Here is a 26,058-nt window from a genome sequence, read left to right as displayed (position 1 = left end):
TAAACGTCAGACAGAGCAGCGGTTTTAACAGACTTTGCAGTTTGCTTCTTTTATCAAGTTTACATCATTCTCTTGATACTTTTGTTCAGCATATCTAGGTAGGCTCGGGTGCAGCAGTGCACTACTGAGAGCTAGCTGCTGATTGGTCACTTTGCACATATGCCTCTTGTCATTGGCTCACCAGATGTGCTCAGCTAGCTCCCATAGTGCATTGCTGCTCTGGTGCCGGCTCTTACAATGTGACCGCCATCTGTGACTGGAGGCAGCACAAGCGCACAACTTCCTTCTATATAGGCCAAAGGCATAAAATGAGTCTAATCAACCATGAGATACCCAGTAGGACATCAATATCCTGTTCATTATAACTTCTTGTCATGTGACTTAGTCTTTCTGAGATTTATTTTGTCCTTTAATGTGTTTGCTGTATCTTGCTGTATACCCCAAAACAGCACTGGGTACATAAATCTGCACTCACTGGGTACACACACCTGCACCTATAGGTACATATATCTGCACTCCCTGGGTAGACACACCTTCACTCACTGGGTACACACACCTGCACTCACTGGGTACACATACCTGCACTCACTGGGTACACACCTGCACCTATAGGTACATAAATCTGCACTTACTGGGTACACACACCTGCACCTATAGGTACATAAATCTGCACTCACTGAGTACACACACCTGCACCTATAGGTACATATATCTGCACTCCCTGGGTAGACACACCTTCACTCACTGGGTACACACACCTGCACTCACTGGGTACACATACCTGCACTCACTGGGTACACACCTGCACCTATAGGTACATAAATCTGCATTTACTGGGTACACACACCTGCACCTATAGGTACATAAATCTGCACTCACTGGGTACACACACCTGCACCTATAGGTACATAAATCTGCACTCACTGAGTACACACACCTGCACCTATAGGTACATAAATCTGCACTCACTGGGTACACACATCTGTACCTATAAGTACATATATCTGCACTCACTGGGTACACACACCGGCACTCACTAAGTACACAAACTTGCACCTATAGGTACATAAAAATAACATGCATTACACACTTTTTGTTATATAAATTGAACACACATTACACGCTTTTTGTTATATAAGTGTAACACTCATTACACACTTTTTGTTATAGAAGTGTAACACGCATAACACGCTTTTTGTTATATAAATGTAACACACATTACACGCTTTTTGTTATAAAAGTGTAACACATTAAACAGTTTTTGTTATATAAATGTAACACATTAAACACTTTTTGTTATATAAGTGTAACACATTAAACACTTTTTGTTATATAAATGTAACACACATTACACGCTTTTTGTTATAAAAGTGTAACACATTAAACACTTTTTGTTATATAAATGTAAAACACATTACACACTTTTTGTTATAAAAGTGTAACACATTAAACACTTTTTGTTATATAAATGTAACACGCATTACACGCTTTTTGTTATATAAGTGTAACACATTAAACACTTTTTGTTATATAAATGTAACACACATTACACGCTTTTTGTTATAAAAGTGTAACACATTAAACACTTTTTGTTAGATAAATGTAAAACACATTACACGCTTTTTGTTATAAAAGTGTAACACATTAAACACTTTTTGTTATATAAATGTAACACGCATTACACGCTTTTTGTTATATAAGTGTAACACACATTACACGCTTTTTGTTATATAAGTGTAACACACATTACATGCTTTTTGTTATAAAAGTGTAACACATTAAACACTTTTTGCTATATAAATGTAACACGCATTACACGCTTTTTGTTATAAAAGTGTAACACATTAAACACTTTTTGTTATATAAATGTAACACGCATTACACGCTTTTTGTTATATAAGTAAAACACGCATTACACACTTTGTTATATAAATGTAACACGCATTACACTTTTCGTTATATAAATGTAACACGCATTACATACTTTTTGTAATATAAATGTAACACGCATTACACTTTTTGTTATATAAATGTAACACACATTACACACTTTTTGTTATATAAGTGTAACGCATTACACACTTTTTGTTATATAAGTGTAACGCATTACACACTTTTTGTTATATAAGTGTAACGCATTACACACTTTTTGTTATATAAGTGTAACGCATTACACACTTTTTGTTATATAAGTGTAACGCATTACACACTTTTTGTAATATAAATGTAACGCATTACACGCTTTTTGTTATATAAATGTAACACGCATTACACGCTTTTTGTTATATAAGTGTAACACACATTACACGCTTTTTGTTATATAAGTGTAACACACATTACACGCTTTTTGTTATATAAGTGTAACACACATTACACGCTTTTTGTTATATAAGTGTATGCATTACACGCTTTTTGTTATGTATAAGAAGCATGTATAAAATCATCACCCATCATACAAACAATATAAGCAATACTTACTGTTTGTCAGCATCTGAAGGTCTTCCACGGAGGGTGGACTTCCCTTCTTTTCATACGGAATCACTGTATTCAGATACTGAATAAAGCACATGAAATCAGTTATTTGATACAAATTAGCAAGGCATTATATAATTAGACAGCACTTCATTAGTAAATATGTCAGTTCCATGTCGATTTCCTTTCTATTACACCTGCAGTGTATGTGTCTTATGAGGTTTTAGATAAATGGCTACAACATTATTTAGTCATTTTTAAGGAACAGCTCAGATATTAACATTTGCTAAATCCGGTGTAAGGTGTTAAATATAAACTAAATAAATTTTATACTTTCACCTTTAAATCTCGGTTTACAAAGATATAATTAAATGTGAAAAACTAAAAATAAATGTACCAATGCAAAGGATATGAATCAAAATAGCAAAATATATGTGATTCTCCAAAACAGCTTCTAAGTGAATTGAAAATCTTTGAGCCTCAAAAGAAATATAAATCATAAAGGCCTAGATTTGGAGTTTGGCGGTAGATGGGCTGTTAACGCTCCGCGGGCTTTTTTCTGGCCGCACCATAAAATTAACTCTGGTATCGAGAGTTCAAAAAAATGCTGCGTTAGGCTCCAAAAAAGGAGCGTAGAGCATTTTTACCGCAAATGCAACTCTCAATACCAGAGTTGCTTACGGACGCGACCAGCCTCAAAAACGTGCTCGTGCACGATTCTCCCATAGGAAACAATGGGGCTGTTTGAGCTGTAAAAAAACCTAACACCTGCAAAAAAGCAGCGTTCAGCTCCTAACGCAGCCCCATTGTTTCCTATGGGGAAACACTTCCTACGTCTGCACCTAACACTCTAACATGTACCCCGAGTCTAAACACCCCTAGCTTTACACTTATTAACCCCTAATCTGCCGCCCCCGCTATCGCTGACCCCTGCATATTATTTTTAACCCCTAATCTGCCGCTCCGTAAACCGCCGCTACTTACATTATCCCTATGTACCCCTAATCTGCTGCCCCTAACACCGCCGACCCCTAGATTATATTTATTAACCCCTAATCTGCCCCCCTCAACGTCGCCGACACCTGCCTACACTTATTAACCCCTAATCTGCCGAGCGGACCTGAGCGCTACTATAATAAAGTTATTAACCCCTAATCCGCCTCACTAACCCTATAATAAATAGTATTAACCCCTAATCTGCCCTCCCTAACATCGCCGACACCTAACTTCAATTATTAACCCCTAATCTGACGACCGGAGCTCATCGCTACTATAATAAATGGATTAACCCCTAAAGCTAAGTCTAACCCTAACACTAACACCCCCCTAAGTTAAATATAATTTACATCTAACGAAATTAATTAACTCTTATTAAATAAATTATTCCTATTTAAAGCTAAATACTTACCTGTAAAATAAACCCTAATATAGCTACAATATAAATTATAATTATATTGTAGCTATTTTAGGATTAATATTTATTTTACAGGCAACTTTGTATTTATTTTAACCAGGTACAATAGCTATTAAATAGTTAAGAACTATTTAATAGCTACCTAGTTAAAATAATAACAAAATTACCTGTAAAATAAGTCCTAACCTAAGTTATAATTAAACCTAACACTACCCTATCAATAAATTAATTAAATAAAATACCTACAATTACCTACAATAAAACCTAACACTACACTATCAATAAATAAATTAAATACAATTTCTACAAATAACTACAATTACATAAACTAACTAAAGTACAAAAAATAAAAAAGAACTAAGTTACAAAAAATAAAAAAATATTTACAAACATAAGAAAAATATTACAACAATTTTAAACTAATTACACCTACTCTAAGCCCCCTAATAAAATAACAAAGACCCCCAAAATAAAAAATTCCCTACCCTATTCTAAATTAATAAATGTAAAAGCTCTTTTACCTTACCAGCCCTGAACAGGGCCCTTTGCGGGGCATGCCCCAAGAAAATCAGCTCTTTTGCCTGTAAAAAAAACACACAATACCCCCCCCCCCAACATTACAACCCACCACCCACATACCCCTAATCTAACCCAAACCCCCCTTAAATAAACCTAACACTAAGCCCCTGAAGATCTTCCTACCTTGTCTTCACCATCCAGGTATCACCGATCCGTCCTGGCATCCGGTGCTGAAGAGGTCCAGAAGAGGCTCCAAAGTCTTCCTCCTATCCGTCAAGAAGAGGACATCCGGACCGGCAAACATCTTCTCCAAGCGGCATCTTCGTTCTTCTTCCATCCGGTGCGGAGCGGGTCCATCTTGAATCAGCCGACGCGGATCCATCCTCTTCTTTCTGTGTCTCCCGACGAATGACGGTTCCTTTAAGGGACGTCATCCAAGATGGCGTCCCTCGAATTCCGATTGGCTGATAGGATTCTATCAGCCAATCGGAATTAAGGTAGGAATATTCTGATTGGCTGATGGAATCAGCCAATCAGAATCAAGTTCAATCCGATTGGCTGATCCAATCAGCCAATCAGATTGAGCTCGCATTCTATTGGCTGTTCCGATCAGCCAATAGAATGCGAGCTCAATCTGATTGGCTGATTGGATCAGCCAATCGGATTGAACTTGATTCTGATTGGCTGATTCCATCAGCCAATCAGAATATTCCTACCTTAATTCCGATTGGCTGATAGAATCCTATCAGCCAATCGGAATTCGAGGGACGCCATCTTGGATGACGTCCCTTAAAGGAACCGTCATTTGTCGGGAGACACAGAAAGAAGAGGATGGATCCGCGTCGGCTGATTCAAGATGGACCCGCTCCGCACCGGATGGAAGAAGATCGAAGATGCCGCTTGGAGAAGATGTTTGCCGGTCCGGATGTCCTCTTCTTGCCGGATAGGAGGAAGACTTTGGAGCCTCTTCTGGACCTCTTCAGCACCGGATGCCAGGACGGATCGGTGATACCTGGATGGTGAAGACAAGGTAGGAAGATCTTCAGGGGCTTAGTGTTAGGTTTATTTAAGGGGGGTTTGGGTTAGATTAGGGGTATGTGGGTGGTGGGTTGTAATGTTGGGGGGGGTATTGTATGTTTTTTTTTACAGGCAAAAGAGCTGATTTTCTTGGGGCATGCCCCGCAAAGGGCCCTGTTCAGGGCTGGTAAGGTAAAAGAGCTTTTACATTTATTAATTTAGAATAGGGTAGGGAATTTTTTATTTTGGGGGGTCTTTGTTATTTTATTAGGGGGCTTAGAGTAGGTGTAATTAGTTTAAAATTGTTGTAATATTTTTCTTATGTTTGTAAATATTTTTTTATTTTTTGTAACTTAGTTCTTTTTTATTTTTTGTACTTTAGTTAGTTTATGTAATTGTAGTTATTTGTAGCAATTGTATTTAATTTATTTATTGATAGTGTAGTGTTAGGTTAATTGTAGGTAATTGTAGGTATTTTATTTAATTAATTTATTGATAGGGTAGTGTTAGGTTTAATTATAACTTAGGTTAGGATTTATTTTACAGGTAATTTTGTTATTATTTTAACTAGGTAACTATTAAATAGTTCTTAACTATTTAATAGCTATTGTACCTGGTTAAAATAATTACCAAGTTGCCTGTAAAATAAATATTAATCCTAAAATAGCTACAATATAATTATAATTTATATTGTAGCTATATTAGGGTTTATTTTACAGGTAAGTATTTAGCTTTAAATAGGAATAATTTATTTAATAAGAGTTAATGAATTTCGTTAGATTAAAATTATATTTAACTTAGGGGGGTGTTAGTGTTAGGGTTAGATTTAGCTTTAGGGGTTAATCCATTTATTATAGTAGCGGTGAGCTCCGGTCGTCAGATTAGGGGTTAATAATTGAAGTTAGGTGTCGGCGATGTTAGGGAGGGCAGATTAGGGGTTAATACTATTTATGATAGGGTTAGTGAGGCGGATTAGGGGTTAATAACTTTATTATAGTAGCGCTCAGGTCCGCTCGGCAGATTAGGGGTTAATAAGTGTAGGCAGGTGGAGGCGACGTTGAGGGGGGGCAGGTTAGGGGTTAATAAATATAATACAGGGGTCGGCGGGGTTAGGGGAAGCAGATTAGGGGTACATAAGTATAACGTAGGTGGCGGTCGGCAGATTAGGGGTTAAAAAAATTTAATTGAGTGGCGGCGATGTGGGGGGACCTCGGTTTAGGGGTACATAGGTAGTTTATGGGTGTTAGTGTACTTTAGGGTACAGTAGTTAAGAGCTTTATGAACCGGCGTTAGCCCAGAAAGCTCTTAACTCCTGCTTTTTTCCTACGGCTGGAGTTTTGTCGTTAGAGCTCTAACACTCACTTCAGACACGACTCTAAATACCAGCGTTAGAAATATCCCATTGAAAAGATAGGATACGCAATTGACGTAAGGGGATCTGCGGTATGGAAAAGTCGCGGCTGAAAAGTGAGCGTTAGACCCTATTTTGAGTGACTCCAAATACCGGCGGTAGCCTAAAACCAGCGTTAGGAGCCTCTAACGCTGGTTTTCACGGCTACCGCCGAACTCTAAATCTAGCCGAGGATACGCAATTGACGTAAGGGGATCTGCGGTATGGAAAAGTCGCGGCTGAAAAGTGAGCGTTAGACCCTATTTTGAGTGACTCCAAATACCGGCGGTAGCCTAAAACCAGCGTTAGGAGCCTCTAACGCTGGTTTTCACGGCTACCGCCGAACTCTAAATCTAGCCGAAAGTGATTCCAATAAATACATAAGCAGAATAAAGCAATATCAAAATCTTACTCACATGGAAATGAGTTTAAAGGGATATTCCAGGCAAAATTGAAATGCACATAGATGAATTACATTTTTGAAAAGAAACATATTTACAATATACATGTATTAGCAAAAATGCTTCTAGTAAAAGGTATCACTGTTTTAGTGTTGGCATTTTCCTCTGCACGTGCATGTGAAGCATAGCTAGATATTCTCAGTGCATTAGCATTTTAAATACTGCAGTTGCTCAGAGCACCAGTGGGGATTGTATCATGCCAGCAATTAAAAAATGGAGTCATTACCAGATGGTACAAGCACCTTAGGCTCTCTGAGGAAGTGCTTTGTTTAAACTGCTGGTGCACGGTGCATACTTAAATACACTTTTGAAACAGCTATAGCTTTCATTAGAAACATTTTTGCTTATACATGTATATTACAAAAATGCTTCTATTCAAAGCTGAAATGCATTCATATGGATTTCATTCTTGGCTGGAATGTCCCTTTAAAGTGACATGAAACCCAAATTTTTTCTTGCATGATATAGACAGAAAATACAATTTAAAAAAAGTTTCCAATTTACTTCTATTATCAAATTTGTTTAACACCCTAACATAAACCCCAAGTCTAAACACCCCTAATCCGCTGCCCCAGACATCGCCAACACTAATAAAAGTTATTAACCCCTAATCCGCCGCTCCCGACACCACCAACACTAAATTAAATTATTAACCCCTAATCCTGAGGCCTCCCATATCGCCGCTACTAAATAAACCTATTAACCTCTAATCCCATCCTGCGCGGAGCGTCCTCTTCATACGGTCACTGCCGTACACTGCTGTTGAATGCAAGGTAGCCGTTTCAAAACGGCGTACCTTGCATTCCTATTGGCTAATTTGATTCTTCAAATTACAATCAGCCAAAAGGATGAGAGCTACTGTAATACAATTGGCTGATTTGAACAGTCAATAGGATTTCAGTTGCTCTCATCCTTTTTTTTTTATAAAGAGCTTTATTGAAAGATTCAAAACATTACAGGTAAGTATAGGATAAACATCAATGCGGTACATTTCCGGGTAAATGACAAAGGCTGGTGTAGTCCAGGGTGGTATTAACAGTTCTCTCCTGTGCAAAGTTCCGGGGAGGAGAAGATATGAAGGAAAATGTTGTCCTGTAATTATTTAGGTCAGAGGTTAACGTTAGCTCTCTGATTTTAGTCAGAATTATCTTATAAGATTTGAAATTTGTAAACAGTAGTCCGCAATCGTGGGGAAACAGTTTTTAACATGAAACAATGTAAATCAAAGTCTGTTCATAAGGTTTGAAATCAGGAAAGGGAACTGGAGATTTTAGGCTAAAATGTTAAATTGTATAAGAGGTGGAAGGACCTAGGGTGGGAAGTTTCATGGAAGGGGGAGAGGAGAGAAAAAAAGAAAGAAGAGGAAGACAAGATGAGTATGATTTTGTTATGCTTATTAAAAGAGTGATAATATTCTCTTTTCGCCAATGTAGTCCCAGGGTTCCCAGATTAGGAAGTGTGAGTCATACTGTTGTCGGGAGCAGTAGACATAACTTTCCATGGATTTGAAGTGCATGATTAGGTGAATTAAAGCCTGCCATTGAGGGTGTGTGTTTTTTTTCCATTACTGGCAATTGTTAGTTTTGCTGCCATAAGTATTATAATGAGTAGGCAGCACTTGGGTAATGGCTGGTTTTGAAGGTTCAGATGTAGAAGTGCGACTTCAGATCCCAAACCAGGTTTAGGAGTTGGCAAATAGTTAGTAGGGGTTTAATGACCAGATAAGGTCCACCATATGTGGTGTGGGTCTCCTGTCTGGAGGCATTCTCGCCAGCACAGGGGGGAGGTGGAGGGGAACATTTGGTGCAATTTGAGTGGCATGAAATGCCATCTAGTGAGGAGCTTGTAGAAAAGTTCAAATAAGGTCATACAATGTATGGCTTGTTTAGTGTGGGATATCGCCTCACTACAACAGTTATCTGGGAAGGTTTGCTTTCAGTCTGCCTCCCAGGCGTGGATGTATTTAGTTTTTATCAGAGTAGGTGAGTTTAGTAGGAGTTAGTAGTGGTGAGAGAGTAGGGATCGGTGCTGGGTTTCGGTCTTCATACAAAGTTCCCAAGGGGTAAGGGGTCTTGGGGGGACGTTTAAAAATCCCCAGGATTTCAATAGAGTACGAAGTCTTAGAAGGTCAAAATAAAATTTGGCCTGAATAGAGGTTCTTTCTATCATACTTTTGTGTGTTAGGAGTTCAGACTCTGAATAAAAGTCTGAAAGGCTGAGGTCTGAGAGACCCTTCCTTGAACTGGGGCCTGTGGTTGGAAGTCCATACAGCAGCTCTTGAATGGAATGGATTGGGAGGGGTGAGGGGAAATTTGGGGTTGGTGACGGAGACTAAGCCAGAAGTTTCTGCATTGTATGATTATTTTATTGTGTAGGGGGATGGAGGGGGTGCAATGTTGAGGTATCCATAGAATATCTAGTGTGGACATGTAGGCAGGAAGTGAGGCCTGCTCTAACTCAAACCAGTGGGGAGGGGAAAGTGAGATGCCCCAGGCCGAGATGTTGGTTAGCATTGCTGCCTCAAAATACAGACGGATATTGGGGAGGCCTAGGCCTCCTGATTTAATAGGTCGTTGTAAAAGGATGACTGCTATCCTTGGGCGTTTAGCTTCCATATGTATCTATTAATTACTGATTGGAATTTATTGAGTAAGGTGTTCAGGATTTTTATGGGTAGACATCTAAAGAGATAGGTTAGTTTGGGTAACTGCATCATTTTGACTGCTGCTATCTTTCCAAACCAGGAGATCTCATCATATCTCCTAGAGTTTAGGTCTCGGTGAAACTGAGTCAGCAGTTGGTAATAGTTTCTGTCAATTATTTCTCTTAGATCATGGGACAGGAAAACTCCTAGATGTTTAAGCCCTTTCATGGACCATTTAAAGTTGTAGGATTTTTTGAGAGATGTCAGGGTGGGTTGAGGTAAGTTCAGGGAGAAGGCCTCTGTTCTGTTAATGTTCAATTTATAAAATGAGATGGTTCCAAAATAATCTTAGAGATCGAATAGGGATGGGAGAGAAGTTTCTGGGTCAGTGATAAATAAAGTTAGGTCATCAGCGTATAAAGCCAATTTTTGAAGAGAATCATGGAGTAGGAGACCTTGGATCTGGTTAGAGCTTCGTATCCTAGCTGTAGGGGACAAGTAGAGTGCCTAAACCGCTGTGTTGAAATTGTCTGGCAAGCCAAATGCATTTAGCGTGGCAAACATATATTCCCATCTCACCCTGTCAAATGCTTTTCCGGCATCCATAGACAGGGTGAGAAGGGGAATTCCGAGATCAGAAACCTCTGTAAGTATATTTAGAAGGCATCTTGTGTTATCAGAGCCCTGTCTGCCTAAGATGAAACGTATTTGTTCTGAATTTATCAGAAGCAGGAGTTTGTGATTAAGTCAGGTGGCTAAGATTTTAGCATAGAGCTTGATGTCATGGTTTATTAAAGAGATGGGTCTATAGCTTTCACATAAGGAATGGTCTTTGCCCTCTTTTGGTATAGTGAAGATTGTTGCTTCTAGGAACTCGGTACGTAAAGTGCCATCAGTGAAGGCCGCTTTATAGAATCTCAGTAGATATAGTGCTAGTAGTTTTGAAAATGTTTTATCAAATAGGTTAGTGAACCCGTCAGGGCCCGGGGCTTTATTTAATTTCAAAGATGTAATTGCCCGATTTAGAACCTCTAGGGTGGGGGGATCTGCAAGACTTTGGGCATCTTCTGGGTTCAGGGTAGGTAAGGCTAGGGAGGAGAGGAACTGTTGTATTTGTGAAGAGGGTAGTTTGGGGACTGTTGGCGATTGGTTGTATAGGGACTCATAGTAGTTTGCAAAGGCCCTTGCTATTTCTTTAGGCGAGTCTGCTGATCCTGTTTGTGTTTTGATATGGGTGATTCGTCTTTGTTGGGTGCGCAATCGTAACTTATTAGCTTGGCGCCGGTCTGCCCTATTGCTTTTATAGTAGTACATTTGTCTTAGGGCCAAAAGGTTAGATTGAACTCTCTTTTCCTCAAGTGAGTTTATCTTGGTTCTAATAGAGGCTATTCGTTCCAATATCAACCTAGTGGGGGCTTTCTTGTTACTTCGCTCTAATGTGCGAAGATCTGCATACAATTGGGCCAGAGTCAGGCCTTGGTTTTTGCAGTCTGTTGCTGCCCATTTGAAGAAGTGACCCCGTAGAAATACTTTGGTAGCTGCCCATAAGGTGGGATCATCAGTCTCTGTGTTGTCATTGATCGTGAAAAGTTCTTCTATGACCAAGGAAGTGGTAGTCAGTGAGGGGCCCGATATTATAGCAAAGGCTAGTCTCCAGGAGGGGGGGCCTGAGGTGAGAGAAGATTGGATCTCTATTGAGACCATATCATGATCTGACCATGGGCATATAGAAATTTTGGGGGATGATATATTATCAATCAGTGCAGAGTGACATAGAAGGTAGTTGATTCGAGAGTAAGATTGATGGGGAGCTGAGAAAAAAGTGTAGTCCCTCTCAGTAGTAGAGAGGCATCTCCAGGAGTCATATAGGTTATACTGGAATATAAGTGAACGTAACGAATGGGCTAGGGAGGCTAACCCCCTTTCTATGGGCTTTTGTGAGTAAGTTTTTTTTATCAAGGTCTGGGTCCCATATGAGATTAAAGTCTCTGCCAATGAGAAGGGTGCCACTACGTACCTAATCGATTAGCGATAATAGTTTTCTCAGGAATGGGAGCTGATTAGAGTTTGGGGCATAAAGAGATACAAGGGTATATTGAACATTATCTAATTGGCAGACTATGATCAGGAATCTGCCCTTTGGGTCTCCCTCGATAAATTGAATATCACAAGAAATTGACTTGTGGACCATAATCATGACTGCTCTTTTGTTGGCAGTGAACAATGCTATTTGGCAGATGGGGAACAATTTAGAGTTTTGGAGGAATGTGGAACCTTGGGGCCAGTGGGTTTTCTGAAAGAAGACCAACTTTATATCATTTTTTGTTAGGTATCTAAGTAACAGGCTCCTTTTAGTGGGGGAATTTAGTCACTGAGTATTAAGGGTGGCAGCCTTAAATGACGGCAGTTATTTGAAATAGGAGAAAGAAGGAGGAGAGAAAAAAAAGGGTGGGGGGGTGGGGGGTTGAGGCTAGGGTAGGGGTAGTCCTTCCAACCTTATTAAGTAAGAAGGAAAAGCACTTGTGTTTGTGCTTCTAATTTGCCTTGAAGGTCTGTGGTAATAGAGACACAGACAAAAAGTGTTCTAGTCTTTATTGTTGAGTAGAGCAGTTAAGATAAGTGGGGGGAGAGCCTGACTAAGGCAAAATAAGGGGGAGAACTACCCCACTTAGTCAGGCACCGAGCAATTAGAACAGGTACTAACAATAAAATGTAAACATAGAACATCCTTAATTTAACATTTTATCAAATGTATTTAGTAACAAGAAATAACATATCATAAACACTCAAGAGTATTGAGGGACAGTCAGTCTGGAAAATAATTCAGCTATTAATATGAAGTCAGGGAAGGTCAGTCATTCTGGGGAGAGAAAGCAGGAAGGGAATATACCGGATAGAGGGGAAGGGGGGTTGGGAGCTAGAGGGGAAGGGGGTAGAGGAAAGGATAAGGAGGTAGGAGTAGGCATCCTGTGGAATGGAGAAGTCAGGTCCAATGGTCTTGTAAACTTAGGTAATATGAATTAGTATGTTAGTCTCATAGACCCTGTGGTAGGTAAAATTAAATAACCAAATATGGGTGAGAAGAGAAATCGGTGGCAGCAGGGAGTGGTTGGCTTTGCAGTGGTCAGAAGTGGGTTATTAGGTACTCTGTGGAATGAGCTAATATTTTCAGTTGGATCTGTAGGGAACAAACTTTCGTGCGGGACTGGGTGGGGGGGAAGGGAGTGTTAGGATAGGGAGGGGTTGGAGAGTTGGGAAAAGGACTGAGGGGTTAAGGGAGAGGGAGTTGGAGGGAGGGAGGGGATGAGGGGGGTAGTGATGAGGGTCCCACTGACTTTAGGGGTCGGAGTAAGCGGCTATGGACATATGATTGAGCTAGTAGTTATTTTCCCCTAACTAGGAATAAGTCTTTTGACCTGTGGAAAGAAAAGGAAATCAAAATAGTTGTTAGTTATACATTTAGGATAAGCATACAGATGCCCAGAAGAGATTCTCCTGGAGAGGTCAAAGTTCTTTAGTGGTGTTCTTGAGGTGTAGCGATAAATAGAGCTATGGGTAATTGTAAGAACTGTCCATAAGTGAGGTTACTCCACTTCTTGTGCAAATGATAGGGTCAGATTATGAGTCGGTTGTTGCAACCTCTGAAGTATCTCCTGAGGGGGTAGGTGCTTCCATGAGGGGGCATCCGCCCGAAGAGGTGTGGAAGGAGCTTTACTTGACGATGAGGCTGATGCTTGTGGTGGTAGCAAGTCCCATTTGATGAGGAGATCCTTTGCTTGGTCTGGTGAGGTGGCAATGTAAGATCATCTTTTGTAATAAACAATCTAACTGGGAAGCCCCAGCGATACTTGATTCCCTTAAGTCTCATTATTTTTGTATACTCCTGGTATGCCTTCCTGAGTTGGAGGGTGTGTGGTGAGAGGTCTGGGAATATTTGTATTTGGTTGTACGTACTAGAACGTAAGGATCCAGAGTTGACTGCTCTCAGAAGTTTCTCTCTTAAAGTGTAAAAGTGGAGTCTGACCACCTCGTCCCTAGGTTTATCGTTTGATAGGGGTCTCGGTCTATTCACACAATGCGCTCTGTCTATGAGAGATTCAGGGTCTTTGAGTGGCCAAGGGCCGTGATGAAATGGTCTTGTAGGTAGGTCTGGAGGTCTTTTGGTGGAACCGTCTCCGGTATGCCTCTTAGCCTTATGTTGTTGCGCCTGGAGCGATCCTCCAGGTCCGCTAGCTACATCTCCAGGGTCGAGATTTGTTCTGATAAACATTCTGTATACAAGACTAAGTTAGAGCGGTTGACTGTTAGGTCCTATTGTTTGCGCTCTAGAGTGTCAGTGTGCTCACTTATGAAGGCCATATCCCTTTTCAGTTCAAGGCTAGAATTGTCGAAGCGCTTACAGAGGGATTCATGGTGTGAAGCTAGCACTGTTTTTATAGTGTCAATTAGGTTGTTGTTTGCATCGGACAGCTCTGGCATGTTTAGGGTCAGAGCTGAGGTTAGTTGAGTGTGTTCAGCTCAGGTCCGGCTTCAGAAGAGCAGGCAGAGTCTGATAATTCATCCTCTGATCTAGCCACAGCCATTGTGTTAGAAAGTTGAAAATGGTCTCTAACAGTTCTTTTAGGGGTTGAATAGCCCTTTGACTTTTTCCTCAGGGCCTGAGCCATATTGATTGGAGTTTAGGCCCAGTATCAATTTAGATTCTTAACTATGGAGTTGTTGCACCTATAGGAAGTATGAGTGTACAATTAGTGTAGGATATTCAGTAGGTTGCTCAGGTCATGAGAGTGGGGTTTAGCCCATAGTAGTTATATATTTATAGGGCATGATGAAACCACACAATCTTGTTCAGGTTAATAGGAGACACGTTTGTGACTTTTTTTGCGGTGTTGGGATCTTTACGTAGTCTTCCAGGCACAGCTTTGATGTTGTAAGTGGCCCTTATGGGTGGGTTGTCAGATGGAATTATATCTGAAGTGGTTATGTTTGGGGTACTGCTTGTGGAGGGGTCCGATTGTATGTCTCCTTTCTTTTCTCTTATTTTCCCCCTCTTAATTGTATGCTATTAGCCCCTTTCTTTAAAAGCTTAGGTATGGGTTTACCTCAGGCCTTTTGGTTCCTGTGGCGTCTCCGGTATAACACCTCTCCCTCGATCTGCAATGAAATCCCACAAGGTTGCAGGCGGAGCTCTACTGTGGTTGTGAGAGGTGGTGTGAGATGGGATTCGGCCACGATGTAGGCCCAATATGATCCTGGGCCAGAGAATGCTGGAGGGGCCTCCTTTATATTGGAGCCAGATTCCGGAGTCAGCCTGTAGGTTATAAGGGATTGAGCGCGAGCAGCGCCCGCCTTTAACCTTGCTTCGGTCATGTTTAGTAGACCTCAGTGATGGCTCCTGTTCAGAGCTGGATAAAGTCAGAGCCGCCTGGTGAAAACAGTAATCTGGGAGTACAGGAGGTCTCCTGCTTAATTCAGGTTGTGGTTGGTGGTAGGTATGATAACCTAAAATGTTTACTTGCCAAACTATTAGGCTTTTTCGCACGGAGCTCTGTTCAGATGCATCCGTTCAGTTAGCTGGCTAGCTCCGCCCCCCAACTCTCAACCTTTTTTATTTCACAGGTATGTTTTTATTTATTTTAAGATCATTATATTGTAACTTTAATTTAGAAGTTAGGGGGTGTTAGGTTTAGGGGTTAATAGTTTAATTTATTGTTTTGCGATGTTGGGGGGGCGGCGGTCTAGGGTTTAATAGGTTTAGTACAATATTTATTGTAGAAGACTGTGCCTAGTTGTTGCATACACGCTACACTATAAAAGATCCCTTAACCAGATCTTAGGTGAGAGATACTGGAAGCTAAAGCTATAGGAGTGCCTGACAAGTGTATGTCTTCATGTCTTGAAAAAGGCCCTAAGGGCCGAAACGCATTGACCTATTTGTACCAGGAGTTGTGAGGCTTGTATTTCTCCCAGGATCATCTATCATTTAGTGAGTGTTATTTTAATAAACTCTACCTTTTAGACGCCGTTTTTTGCAAATGTCGTTTTTTTCTTCTTTCTTTTAGGTTACTTTCGTTGATCACCATCATCAATCCTTTTTGTTCATACTCCGATTATACACAATCAGGACTATTGTGGGATTTCCAGGATTAAGGGAACTGTCTTCACTTCTGGACACTAAGATTATACTACCAGGAACACTATTTTTTATTTTTATTTTTCACGTGTACACGTTATTAACACTTTGAGTGCTAAACACTTTCCCACCTGGGTGCTAAGCTGTTCAAAGGTTTTTTTCTTTTTTCAACTATTTTTTTCTTTTTCCAGATACCCAACACTTACTTTGTTGAAAGGTTAGGTGATTACCTTTCCAACGGTGGGTCTTGGGGGTCTATAGCTGCTTAGATGCCTGAGATACAAGCTTTTAAGCAGCATTCCCCCTTTTAATATACTTTAACATTGTTAAGATTAAATAAAGTTTTGCAGTGATGTCATCACGTTATTGCCTGTGACGTCACCGTGCATAACGTGAAGCCCCGGCGATGCCTGTCACTATACAGGCCCGATCGCCGGGGAAGGAGTGGGTGGCAGCTCAAGGTGGGAGAGTGCTAGCGACGGCTCTGAGCCATCGTTAGCACCTGAGTGGGAAACTCTGCGACGGCTCAGAGCCGTCATTAGCACTCAAAGGGTAAATCACCTAGGTGCCCTATACACATTTTTTAGGGTATTTTATAGGACACTTTCCTATCTTATATTAATATATTTATTTTTATGTTTATGGATTCCAAGTCTTGTACCTTTAACGTTGATTGTGGACACATTATTTATCACAGTATTTATTTAGTATAACTTCCAGCTGATTCTGATTTTGGCCTACCATACGCTTGTTTTAACTTCCAGAATTTTAATTTATATGATTTGGGGTTAATAGGTTTAGTTTAGTAATTACTATGTGGGGGGCTGGAGGTTTAGGGGTTAATACTTTATTATAGCACTGGTGATGTTGGGGGTCACGGTTTAGGGGTTAATAGGTTTATTTAGGTATCGGCTATGTTGGGGAGCAGCGGATTAGGGTTTAATAACTTTTATTAGTGTCAGCGATTTCGGGGAGCAGCGGTTTAGGGGTTAATATATTTAAATAGTGTTGCAAAAACGTCATTTTTTTGAGAGCGGAATGGACGTTGCGTTACAGGCTAAAATGCTTGCGTTACAGCTATACCGACACAACTCGTAATATGCGTTCCTGTCCATTCCAGCGTAATGGCCAATTTTTCAGTGTTAAAAGCCGTACCACACCGTAACGCAAAACTCGTAATCTAAGTGTCTATCTTGAAAGGAAAAGTTTTAGGTTTTATGTCCCTTTAATAAGCTCTATATATGGCACACACCTGTGTTTATAATGAACAGGTAAACAATATTTGCCATGTGATATAAGAAAATATTTATTAAAAATACATAAAAACATTTAAAATCAAAAAAATGATACTGGCTTTATCACGTCACAAATAGTGTCAATATAAGATGTAATGAAAGTATATAGCTACTCCCTGAGCATGGATGGCACTAGATAGCGTTGCTGCAAGTTCACCAAGTCCAAATCGTGTCTTATGGAGTTTGCGTCTGATGACTCGGCCCTTACTTATTACTGACAAGTATGTGTAGCATCTGATATACGTTTCGCTGCTCTATGAGGATTATTTTGAGGCACGAAGTTTAAACTAATTTGATTGATATGTATCCTATGTGCGGATACATTTATTATTCATTTTTCACATTTATTATATATCTTTATTTTTGTGATTTATTTTGTACTTTTATCATTGGTTTACAAATATCACAAGCTATAATGAGGATAAAATCTAGACTTTGGTAATCTTTCATCTCACTGTATAAAGTGAAGACCTGGCTATATATGAGTTAACAATTAAGCACTTGACAACTAATTGCATCCATCTATAGCAGCTGATAATTAAATGGCAGGTGTCCCATCTGTTAAAGCATAGTACCTGTCATAGAGGTCAATGAGTTATACTGAGAGATGCCGGAACGACATATTGATGACATACAGGAAATTAGAGGAGTTGCCATCAATAGTGTAGGGGGTAATAAAAACATATGAATGTGATGAAGCAACAACAAAATATTCTTAAATTGTCTGAAAGATCATAAAGATAAAAAAATATATATGTGTCCTTCTTGTTAGTTTATTTATAGTTAAATAGACCTTATTCTGAGCGTTTATAGTACACATTACATAGTGGCACAGGATGATACTGAGGCAGTAAGGGGCATCAGGGATATCACACAAATATTCTATTTGTTTTTACTATTAACGTTGTAAGCACAATGCTACAGCTTTATTAGGCTCTGTACGGAATCAGCTTATAGCTAACCGTATATGTTCTTTATTTTTCAGCTCCTTATATTCTCGTTTTATAAACTTATGGAGACAGCAGTTATGTAATACTATGGAACATTTGGAATAACCTAATTAGATGTTTGTGTATTTTCACAATATCCCAGAGTTGTACTTTTTATGTCAAGGCAAATTCACTAGTTTATTTACCTGTTTGACTTAAAGGGACATAAAACCCCAATTTTTTTTTCATGATTTACAATTTTAAACATCTTTTCAATTTACTTCTATTATATAATTTGCGTCATTCTATTGATATCCTTTGTTGAAAAGTATATCAAAATAGTTTCAGTAGCTGCTGATTGGTGGCTGCACATAGATGCCTCTGGTGATTGGCTTACCAAATGTTCATTGCTATTTCTTCAACAAAGGATATCTGAAGAATAAAGCAAATTAAATAATAGAAGTAAATTGGAATATTGTTTAAAATTGTATTCGATATCTGAATCATGTTTTTTTGGGGTTTAATGTCCTTTTAATTCTGGACCTAAAGTAATAATCTATGTATATTTGTCTAAATAATAATCTATATATATCGTCTATATAAGAATCTATGTATATTGTCTATGTAATAATCTATTAATATTGTCTATGTAATAATCTATGTATATTGTCTATATAATAATCTATGTATATCGTCTATATACGTAACATTTGATAATGTGACCACAACGGGGTGTAGTAAGACAGGTGTTATATATAATATAACTGGCCATATTTGAGCTATACTTCTTTTTAAATACACATATTTCTAACTATTGAGCTGTTTTATTTAGCAGCTTATTTCATTTATTTCCTTCTTGTTCGTTATAAGACAATTTTTATTTATATTTTTTATGCACCCACCTGTTTCTCATTCCCGGATGTCCCAAATGTCTGTCTGATCCCGGTTTGCAGAATATTAGAGATTCCTTCAACGCTGAATCGCTAAATGACAAATGCAAGTTTTATATGCATGCTGAGATCAGTAGGTCCCTGATTATTAGTACAAATAATAAAAGCAAGGCTATATGCAAACACACAAATATATATAAATATATACATACGCACATATATATACACACACACACACACACACACACATATACAAACACACACACATATATATACACACACACACATATATATACATATATACACACACACACATATATATATATACACATACACATACAGTATATATATATATATATATATATATATATATATATATATATATATATATACACACACACATATATATTTATATATATATATATATATTTATATATATATACACACAAACACACATATATACACACACACATATATATACAGTATACACACACATACACAACTACATACATACACATATACACAACCACATACACACACATACAAAACCATATACACACACACATATACACACACACAACCACATACACAAATATATACAACTACATACATACACATATACACAACAACATACACACACATATACACAACCACATACAAAACGACATACACACACACACACACATATACACACACACATAAACACAACCGCATACACACATATACACAACCACCTATACACCCATATATACACCAACATACACACACATATATTCACCCACACACACAACCACATACACACATATACACCCACATACACACATATAAACAACCACATACACACATATACACCCACATACACACACACATATACATACACACATATACACAACCACATACACACATATACACCCATATACACAACTACATACATGCACATATACACAACCACATACACACATATACACAACCACATACACACCCATATATACAAAAAATACACCCATATACACACCCACATACACACACCCATATATACACCCACACATATACACTCCCATACACATATACACCCACATACACACACATATATACACCCACATACACACACAGATATACATATACACCCACATACACACACATATACATACCCACACACATACACCCATAAACTCACACACACACACATTTATACTCACACACACACATTTACATCCACACCTCAACACCCACATACACACAAACATATACACCCACACACAAACAAACATAAACCTAGTACACACATATACATACACATACACACACACACATTTACACCCAAACGCCCCCCCATACAAACATATACACCCACATACAAATATAAACATACACTCACAAACACAACCATGTACACACATACACACACATTCACACCTATATATCCCCTATACAAACATATACACCCACATACAAACAAATATAAACACACACACACACACATATACCTATACACACACAAACATTCAAACCCATGTACACACAACCACCCACATAACTGGTAATGCATACAAATAATAACTACATTTGCTGTTAGCTGATATTATTTAACATTGCTCACGGCTTTCAGGGTGGACTAAGGGCACCAGAAGTATTAACTGACATAAAGCTCCAGTAACTATGGGCTATGGTATAAATATGAGGCCTTTAGAGAAGCTGGTTTACTGGCACACACTTGTTACGTATTTACCTTCATTGGCATCTGACTGCTTTTTTCTATCCTCATGCTCTGCAAGCTGAGACCTTTCTCCTTCCGTCTCTTTTTAGACAGCTCTCTGTGCTCTTTCTGTTTGTTCTGGACCTCGATCAGTACTGTGATAAATGAATTCTTCACCTCCTTCTCAAACTCCAGCTCGTCCCTCCGCGCCAGCTGTTGTATCAGCTCCTCTGAATAATCGCATATGGCTCGCTCGACCCGCTCCAGCAGCTCCGACAGCTCGGAACAGCTCATGTGCTGCAGACCTGCTGGGAAGTAGAACCAGATGTTGTGAGGACCTGTCTTGTGGCTAGGGCATGGGAAGCCTATATACCGTCAGGAACAGGCAGTGGGCACTGATGACCACAACTACCTGTACCCTTGATGTTTAGCTTTGTATTTAACTTATGTACCACAAAATGCCTTCAATTTAAATTTAAAAAGATTTTACATTTCTTTTTATGAAAATATTGTAATGTGTTGAGGCTATTTCTTCATATGGATGGCAGAAAACAGTGGAGCACACATCCTGTCAAGTCTGGTGCTATACAAATATGGTACCTACCTCATATTAGAGGGCAGATTAATCAGATGAAAATGGATTTATGAAAGGTCATGGCTACAATACTATCACTACTGCTAATGTTCTGGGGGCCCCATAATAGTAATGCACTGAATCAATGGTTAACAATCCCAATGACCCATCACAGTCCCCATGCAAAAATACTGTAGCGCAGCTCTGGTGAGTTTTTGCTTCATTTTCTAAGCCATTCCAGTCAATAAGAAGAAATAGTTTGCAGTAACAGAACTTAGTACAAGATCTCAAAGCTACTGTGGGGCTTTCAAGTAGATTGAAATGGCTTTGAATGTGTTAATGCCACTTGTGACACTTTATTTACATAGAAATAAAGATAAAAGGAATAGTGGTTACTGTTATAGTTATCATTAGTTTTATAACTCGCCCCTTGGGCACTACAGTGGTCTAAAATACAATGCAAAGCATAGAAGTGGTTAACAGAAGTTCAAGTGCTGCACAGGTGACATAGTTGTGGCCACATTGTGACCACAGCACAGGTTAACACTTTCTGTAGAAATACAATTGTGGAGCCTCCCTTACCAGAGAAGAAGAAAATAAACTTTACGATGGTAATAAACTTGCAAGCACCATCCAAAACTAAATGAAAGATACTCACAAGAGGTCCTGTATAATAGGCATTTATTTGCATAAAAACTCTAACAGAGAGCTTCTACTCAAGCAAAGAATGACACAAATAATTGTTCTAATAAAAACTGTTGAAATCTAATATAATGTGCAGCCAAAAAAAAAAGAGCTGAATCAGTATTGTAAGACACATGACATTATATCAGCATTGTGAGGTTATGCACAAGCAAAGATTCCAACAGAGCCCTGCGAAGGAAATCGTTTATATGCACAGAACCTTTGTTTCAGCTTCAGGAGAGTCTGAGCAGGATCATAAGGGAAGAGATTATACTGTCTATCACATTCTTTCCTTTTGTTATATACAGGTTACAATTTTCACATTGACACCTTGGTATACACTGGTATCTGTCTGTCTATCTATCTATCTATCTATATATCTATCTATATATCTTTCTATCTATCTATTTGTTTGTATCTATTTAAATATATATATCTGTATCTATCTACATATCTCTATCTATCGCTATCAATCAATCAGACTATGGGGCATATTTATCAAGCTCCGAATGGAGCTTGATGCCCCGTGTTTCTGGCGAGCCTGCAGGATCGCCAGAAACAGCAGTTATGAAGCAGCTGTCACAAAGACCACTGCTCCATAACCTGTCCACCTGCTCTGAGCAGGCGGACAGACATCGCCGGAAATCAACCCGATCGAGTACGATCGGGTTGATTGACACCCTCCTGCTGGCAGTCTATTGGCCGCGAGTCTGCAGGGGGCGGCGTTGCACCAGCAGCTCTTGTGAGCTGCTGGTGCAATGTTGAATACGGCTAGCGTATTGCTCGCCGTATTCAGCGAGGTCTGTCGGACCTGATCCGCACTGTCCTTGATAAATAGGGGCCTATCTATCTATATTTCTAGCTCTATCAATCAGTCAGACTATCTATCTATCTATCTGAAGCTATATTTTTAATTGTTCAAATTACTTTTCAGTGCTACCCTGTCCAATGCCTCCAGTACTTCTATAGTTCAAACACTTTAAAGGTCTTGTATAGAAGTTGGCTGCATTAAACATCTGTATTTACAGCCATTGTAATTGTTTTGTATGTAAGATGGGCCCAGCAGAGCAGCACATGCTGTAGAGTTGATGCTATTAAGCTAAGCCCTACTCACCACGTTATTATGCTCCTCAACTTACCTTCATTGGACCAGTTATTGTTGAAGGACTGACTCAAGGCCTGCATCTCTTCAAGCAGAACTGAGTCAGAATGGGAAGAAACATCTCCAGCATCATTGCACTCATCATCCAAGTCCTCCTCCTCTGGGTCTGGTGTATTCTGCATCATTTCTTCAATTTCTTCAATAACCTGAGAACAAACAGTACTGGTTTACAAAGCTAGACATCAAGTAATTATAGAACTAAACTTTGTGAGCTGTCTGGGTGTTAAGTTTTGACGTGAGGTTACCTTATGAGAGCTGGCTTGGTGTTTAATTTTTGGGGTGAGGTTACCTTATGAGAGCTGGCTGGGTGTTTAGTTTTTTGATTGAGGTTACTTCATAAGAGCTGGCTGGGTGTTTAGTTTTTGGGGTGAGGTTACCTAATGAGAGCTGGCTAATGTTAAGTTTTTGGGGTGAGATTACCTCATGAGAGCTGGCTGGGTGTTTAGTTTTGAAGTGAGGTTACCTCAAAAGAGCTGGCTGGGTGTTTAATTTTGGATTGAGGTTACTTCATGAGAGCAGGCTTGGTGTTTAGTTTTTGGGGTGCGGTTACCTCATGAGAGCTGGCTGACCGTTTAGTTTTTGGGGTGAGGTTACCTCATGAGAGTTGGCTGAGTGTTTAGTTTTTGGGCAATGTTACCTCATGAGAGCTGGCTGGGTGTTTAGTTTTTGGATTGAGGTTACCTCCTGAGAGCTTGCAGTGTGTTTAATTTTTCTGGTTAGGTTACCTCACAAGAGCTGGCTGTATGTTTAGTATTTGGGGTTAGGTTACCTCACGAGAGCTGGCTGGGTGTTTAGTTTATGGGTGAGGTTACCTTATGAGAGCTGTCTGGGTGTTTAGTTTTTGGATTGAGGTTACTTCATGAGAGCTGGCTGGGTGTTTAGTTTATGAGGTGAGATTACCTCATGAGAGCAGGCTGTGTGTTTAGTTTTTGGAGTGAGGTTACTTCATGAGAGTTGGCTGGGTGTTTAGTTTTAGAATCGAGGTTACCTTATGAGAGCTGGCTTGGTGTTTAGTTTTTGGGGTGAGGTTACCTCATGATAGCTGGCTGGGTGTTTAGTTTTTGGATTGAGGTTACTTCATGAGAGTTGGCTGGGTGTTTAGATTTTTGGAGTGAGGTTACCTCATGAGAGCTGACTGGGTGTTTAGTTTTTGGATTGAAGTTATTTCATTAAAGCTGGCTGGGTGTTTAGTTTTTGGAGTTAGGTTACATCATGAGAGCTGGCTGGGTGTTTAGTTATTGGGGTAAGGTTACCTCATGAGAGCAGGCTGTGTGTTTAGTTTTTGGGGTGAGGTTACCTCATGAGAGCTGGCTGTGTGTTTAGTTCTTGGGGTGAGGTTACCTTATGAGAGATGGCTGGGTGTTTAGTTTTTTGGGTAATGTTACCTCATGAGAGCTGTTTGTGTGTTTAGTTTTTGGATTGAGGTTACCTCATGAGAGCTTGCTGTGTGTTTAGTTTTTGGGGTTAGGTTACCTCACGAGAGCTGGCTGTGTGTTTAGTTTTCAGGTTTAGGTTACCTCACGAGAGCTGGCTGGGTGTTGTTCAGTTTTTGGGATTAGGTTACCTCACAAGAGCTGACTGGGTGTTTAGTTCTTGGGGCAATATTACCTCATGAGAGCTGGCTGTGTGTTTAGTTCTTGGGGTAAGATTACCTCATGAGAGCTGGCTGTGTGTTTAGTTTTTGGAGTGATGTTACCTCATGAGAGCTGGCTGGGTGTTTAGTTCCTGGGGTGAGGTTACCTTATGAGAGCTGGCTGGGTGTTTAGTTTTTTGGGCAATGTTACCTCATGAGAGTTGGCTGGGTGTTTAGGTTTTGGGTTGAGGTTACCTCATGAGAGCTGGCTGTGTGTTTAGTTTTTGTGGTTAGGTTACCTCACGAGAGCTGACTGTGTGTATAGTTCTTGGGGTAATATTACCTCATGAGATCTGGCTGGATGTTTAGTTCTTGGGGTAAGGATACCTCATAAGAGCTGGCTGTGTGTTTAGTTTTTGGAGTGAGGTTACCTCATGAGAGCTGGCTGGGTGTTTAGTTCCTGGGGTGAGGTTACCTTATGAGAGCTGGCTGGGTGTTTAGTTTTTTGGGCAATGTTACCTCATGAGAGTTGGCTGGGTGTTTAGGTTTTGGGTTGAGGTTACCTCATGAGAGCTGGCTGTGTGTTTAGTTTTTGGGGTTAGGTTACCTCACGAGAGCTGACTGTGTGTTTAGTTCTTGGGGTAATATTACCTCATGAGATCTGGCTGGATGTTTAGTTCTTGGGGTAAGGATACCTCATAAGAGCTGGCTGTGTGTTTAGTTTTTGGAGTGAGGTTACCTCATGAGAGCTGGCTGGGTGTTTAGTTTTGGGGTGAGGTTACTTCATGAGAGCAGAGCTGGCTGGGTTCTTCAGTTTTTGGGGTGAGGTTACCTCATGAGAGATGGCTGTTTGTTTAGTTGTTGGGGTGAGGTTACCTTATGAGAGCTGGCAGGGTGTTTAGTTTTAAGGTGAGGTTACCTCATGAGAGCTGGCTGGGTGATTAGTTTTGGGGTGAGGTTACTTCATGAGAGCTGGCTGGGTGTTTAGTTTTTGGAGTGAGGTTACCTCACGAGAGCTGGCTGGGTGTTTAGTTTTTGGGGTTAGGTTACCTTATGAGAGCTGGCAGGGTGTTTAGTTTTAAGGTGAGGTTACCTCATGAGAGCTGGCTGGGTGATTAGTTTTGGGGTGAGGTTACTTCATGAGAGCTGGCTGGGTGTTTAGTTTTTGGAGTGAGGTTACCTCACGAGAGATGGGTGGGTGTTTA

At 39.7% G+C, this 26,058-nt stretch overlaps 1 protein-coding gene across 4 annotated transcripts in view; it reads right to left on the bottom strand.

Annotated features, from left to right (window-relative positions):
* Positions 1 to 26,058, bottom strand: part of FEZ1 (fasciculation and elongation protein zeta 1) — a 150,105-nt gene that overhangs the window by 28,987 nt on the left and 95,060 nt on the right. For 3 of the 4 annotated variants that reach the window (XM_053691413.1, XM_053691415.1, XM_053691416.1), the window contains 4 exons: positions 23,258 to 23,426; positions 20,894 to 21,168; positions 19,177 to 19,257; positions 2,479 to 2,554 (listed from right to left, as the gene is read on the bottom strand). In XM_053691413.1, the coding sequence (XP_053547388.1) occupies positions 2,479 to 2,554; positions 19,177 to 19,257; positions 20,894 to 21,168; positions 23,258 to 23,426 (601 nt within the window). The remainder of the gene's footprint in view (positions 1 to 2,478; positions 2,555 to 19,176; positions 19,258 to 20,893; positions 21,169 to 23,257; positions 23,427 to 26,058) is intronic. The other variant, XM_053691414.1, reaches the window with a different exon arrangement.

Source organism: Bombina bombina, chromosome 8 (assembly GCF_027579735.1).
Source record: "Bombina bombina isolate aBomBom1 chromosome 8, aBomBom1.pri, whole genome shotgun sequence".
Classification (NCBI taxonomy): Eukaryota; Metazoa; Chordata; class Amphibia; order Anura; family Bombinatoridae; genus Bombina; species Bombina bombina.
The sequence above is the reverse complement of the archived record's forward strand: the minus strand, read 5'-3'. Positions and strand labels throughout refer to the sequence as shown.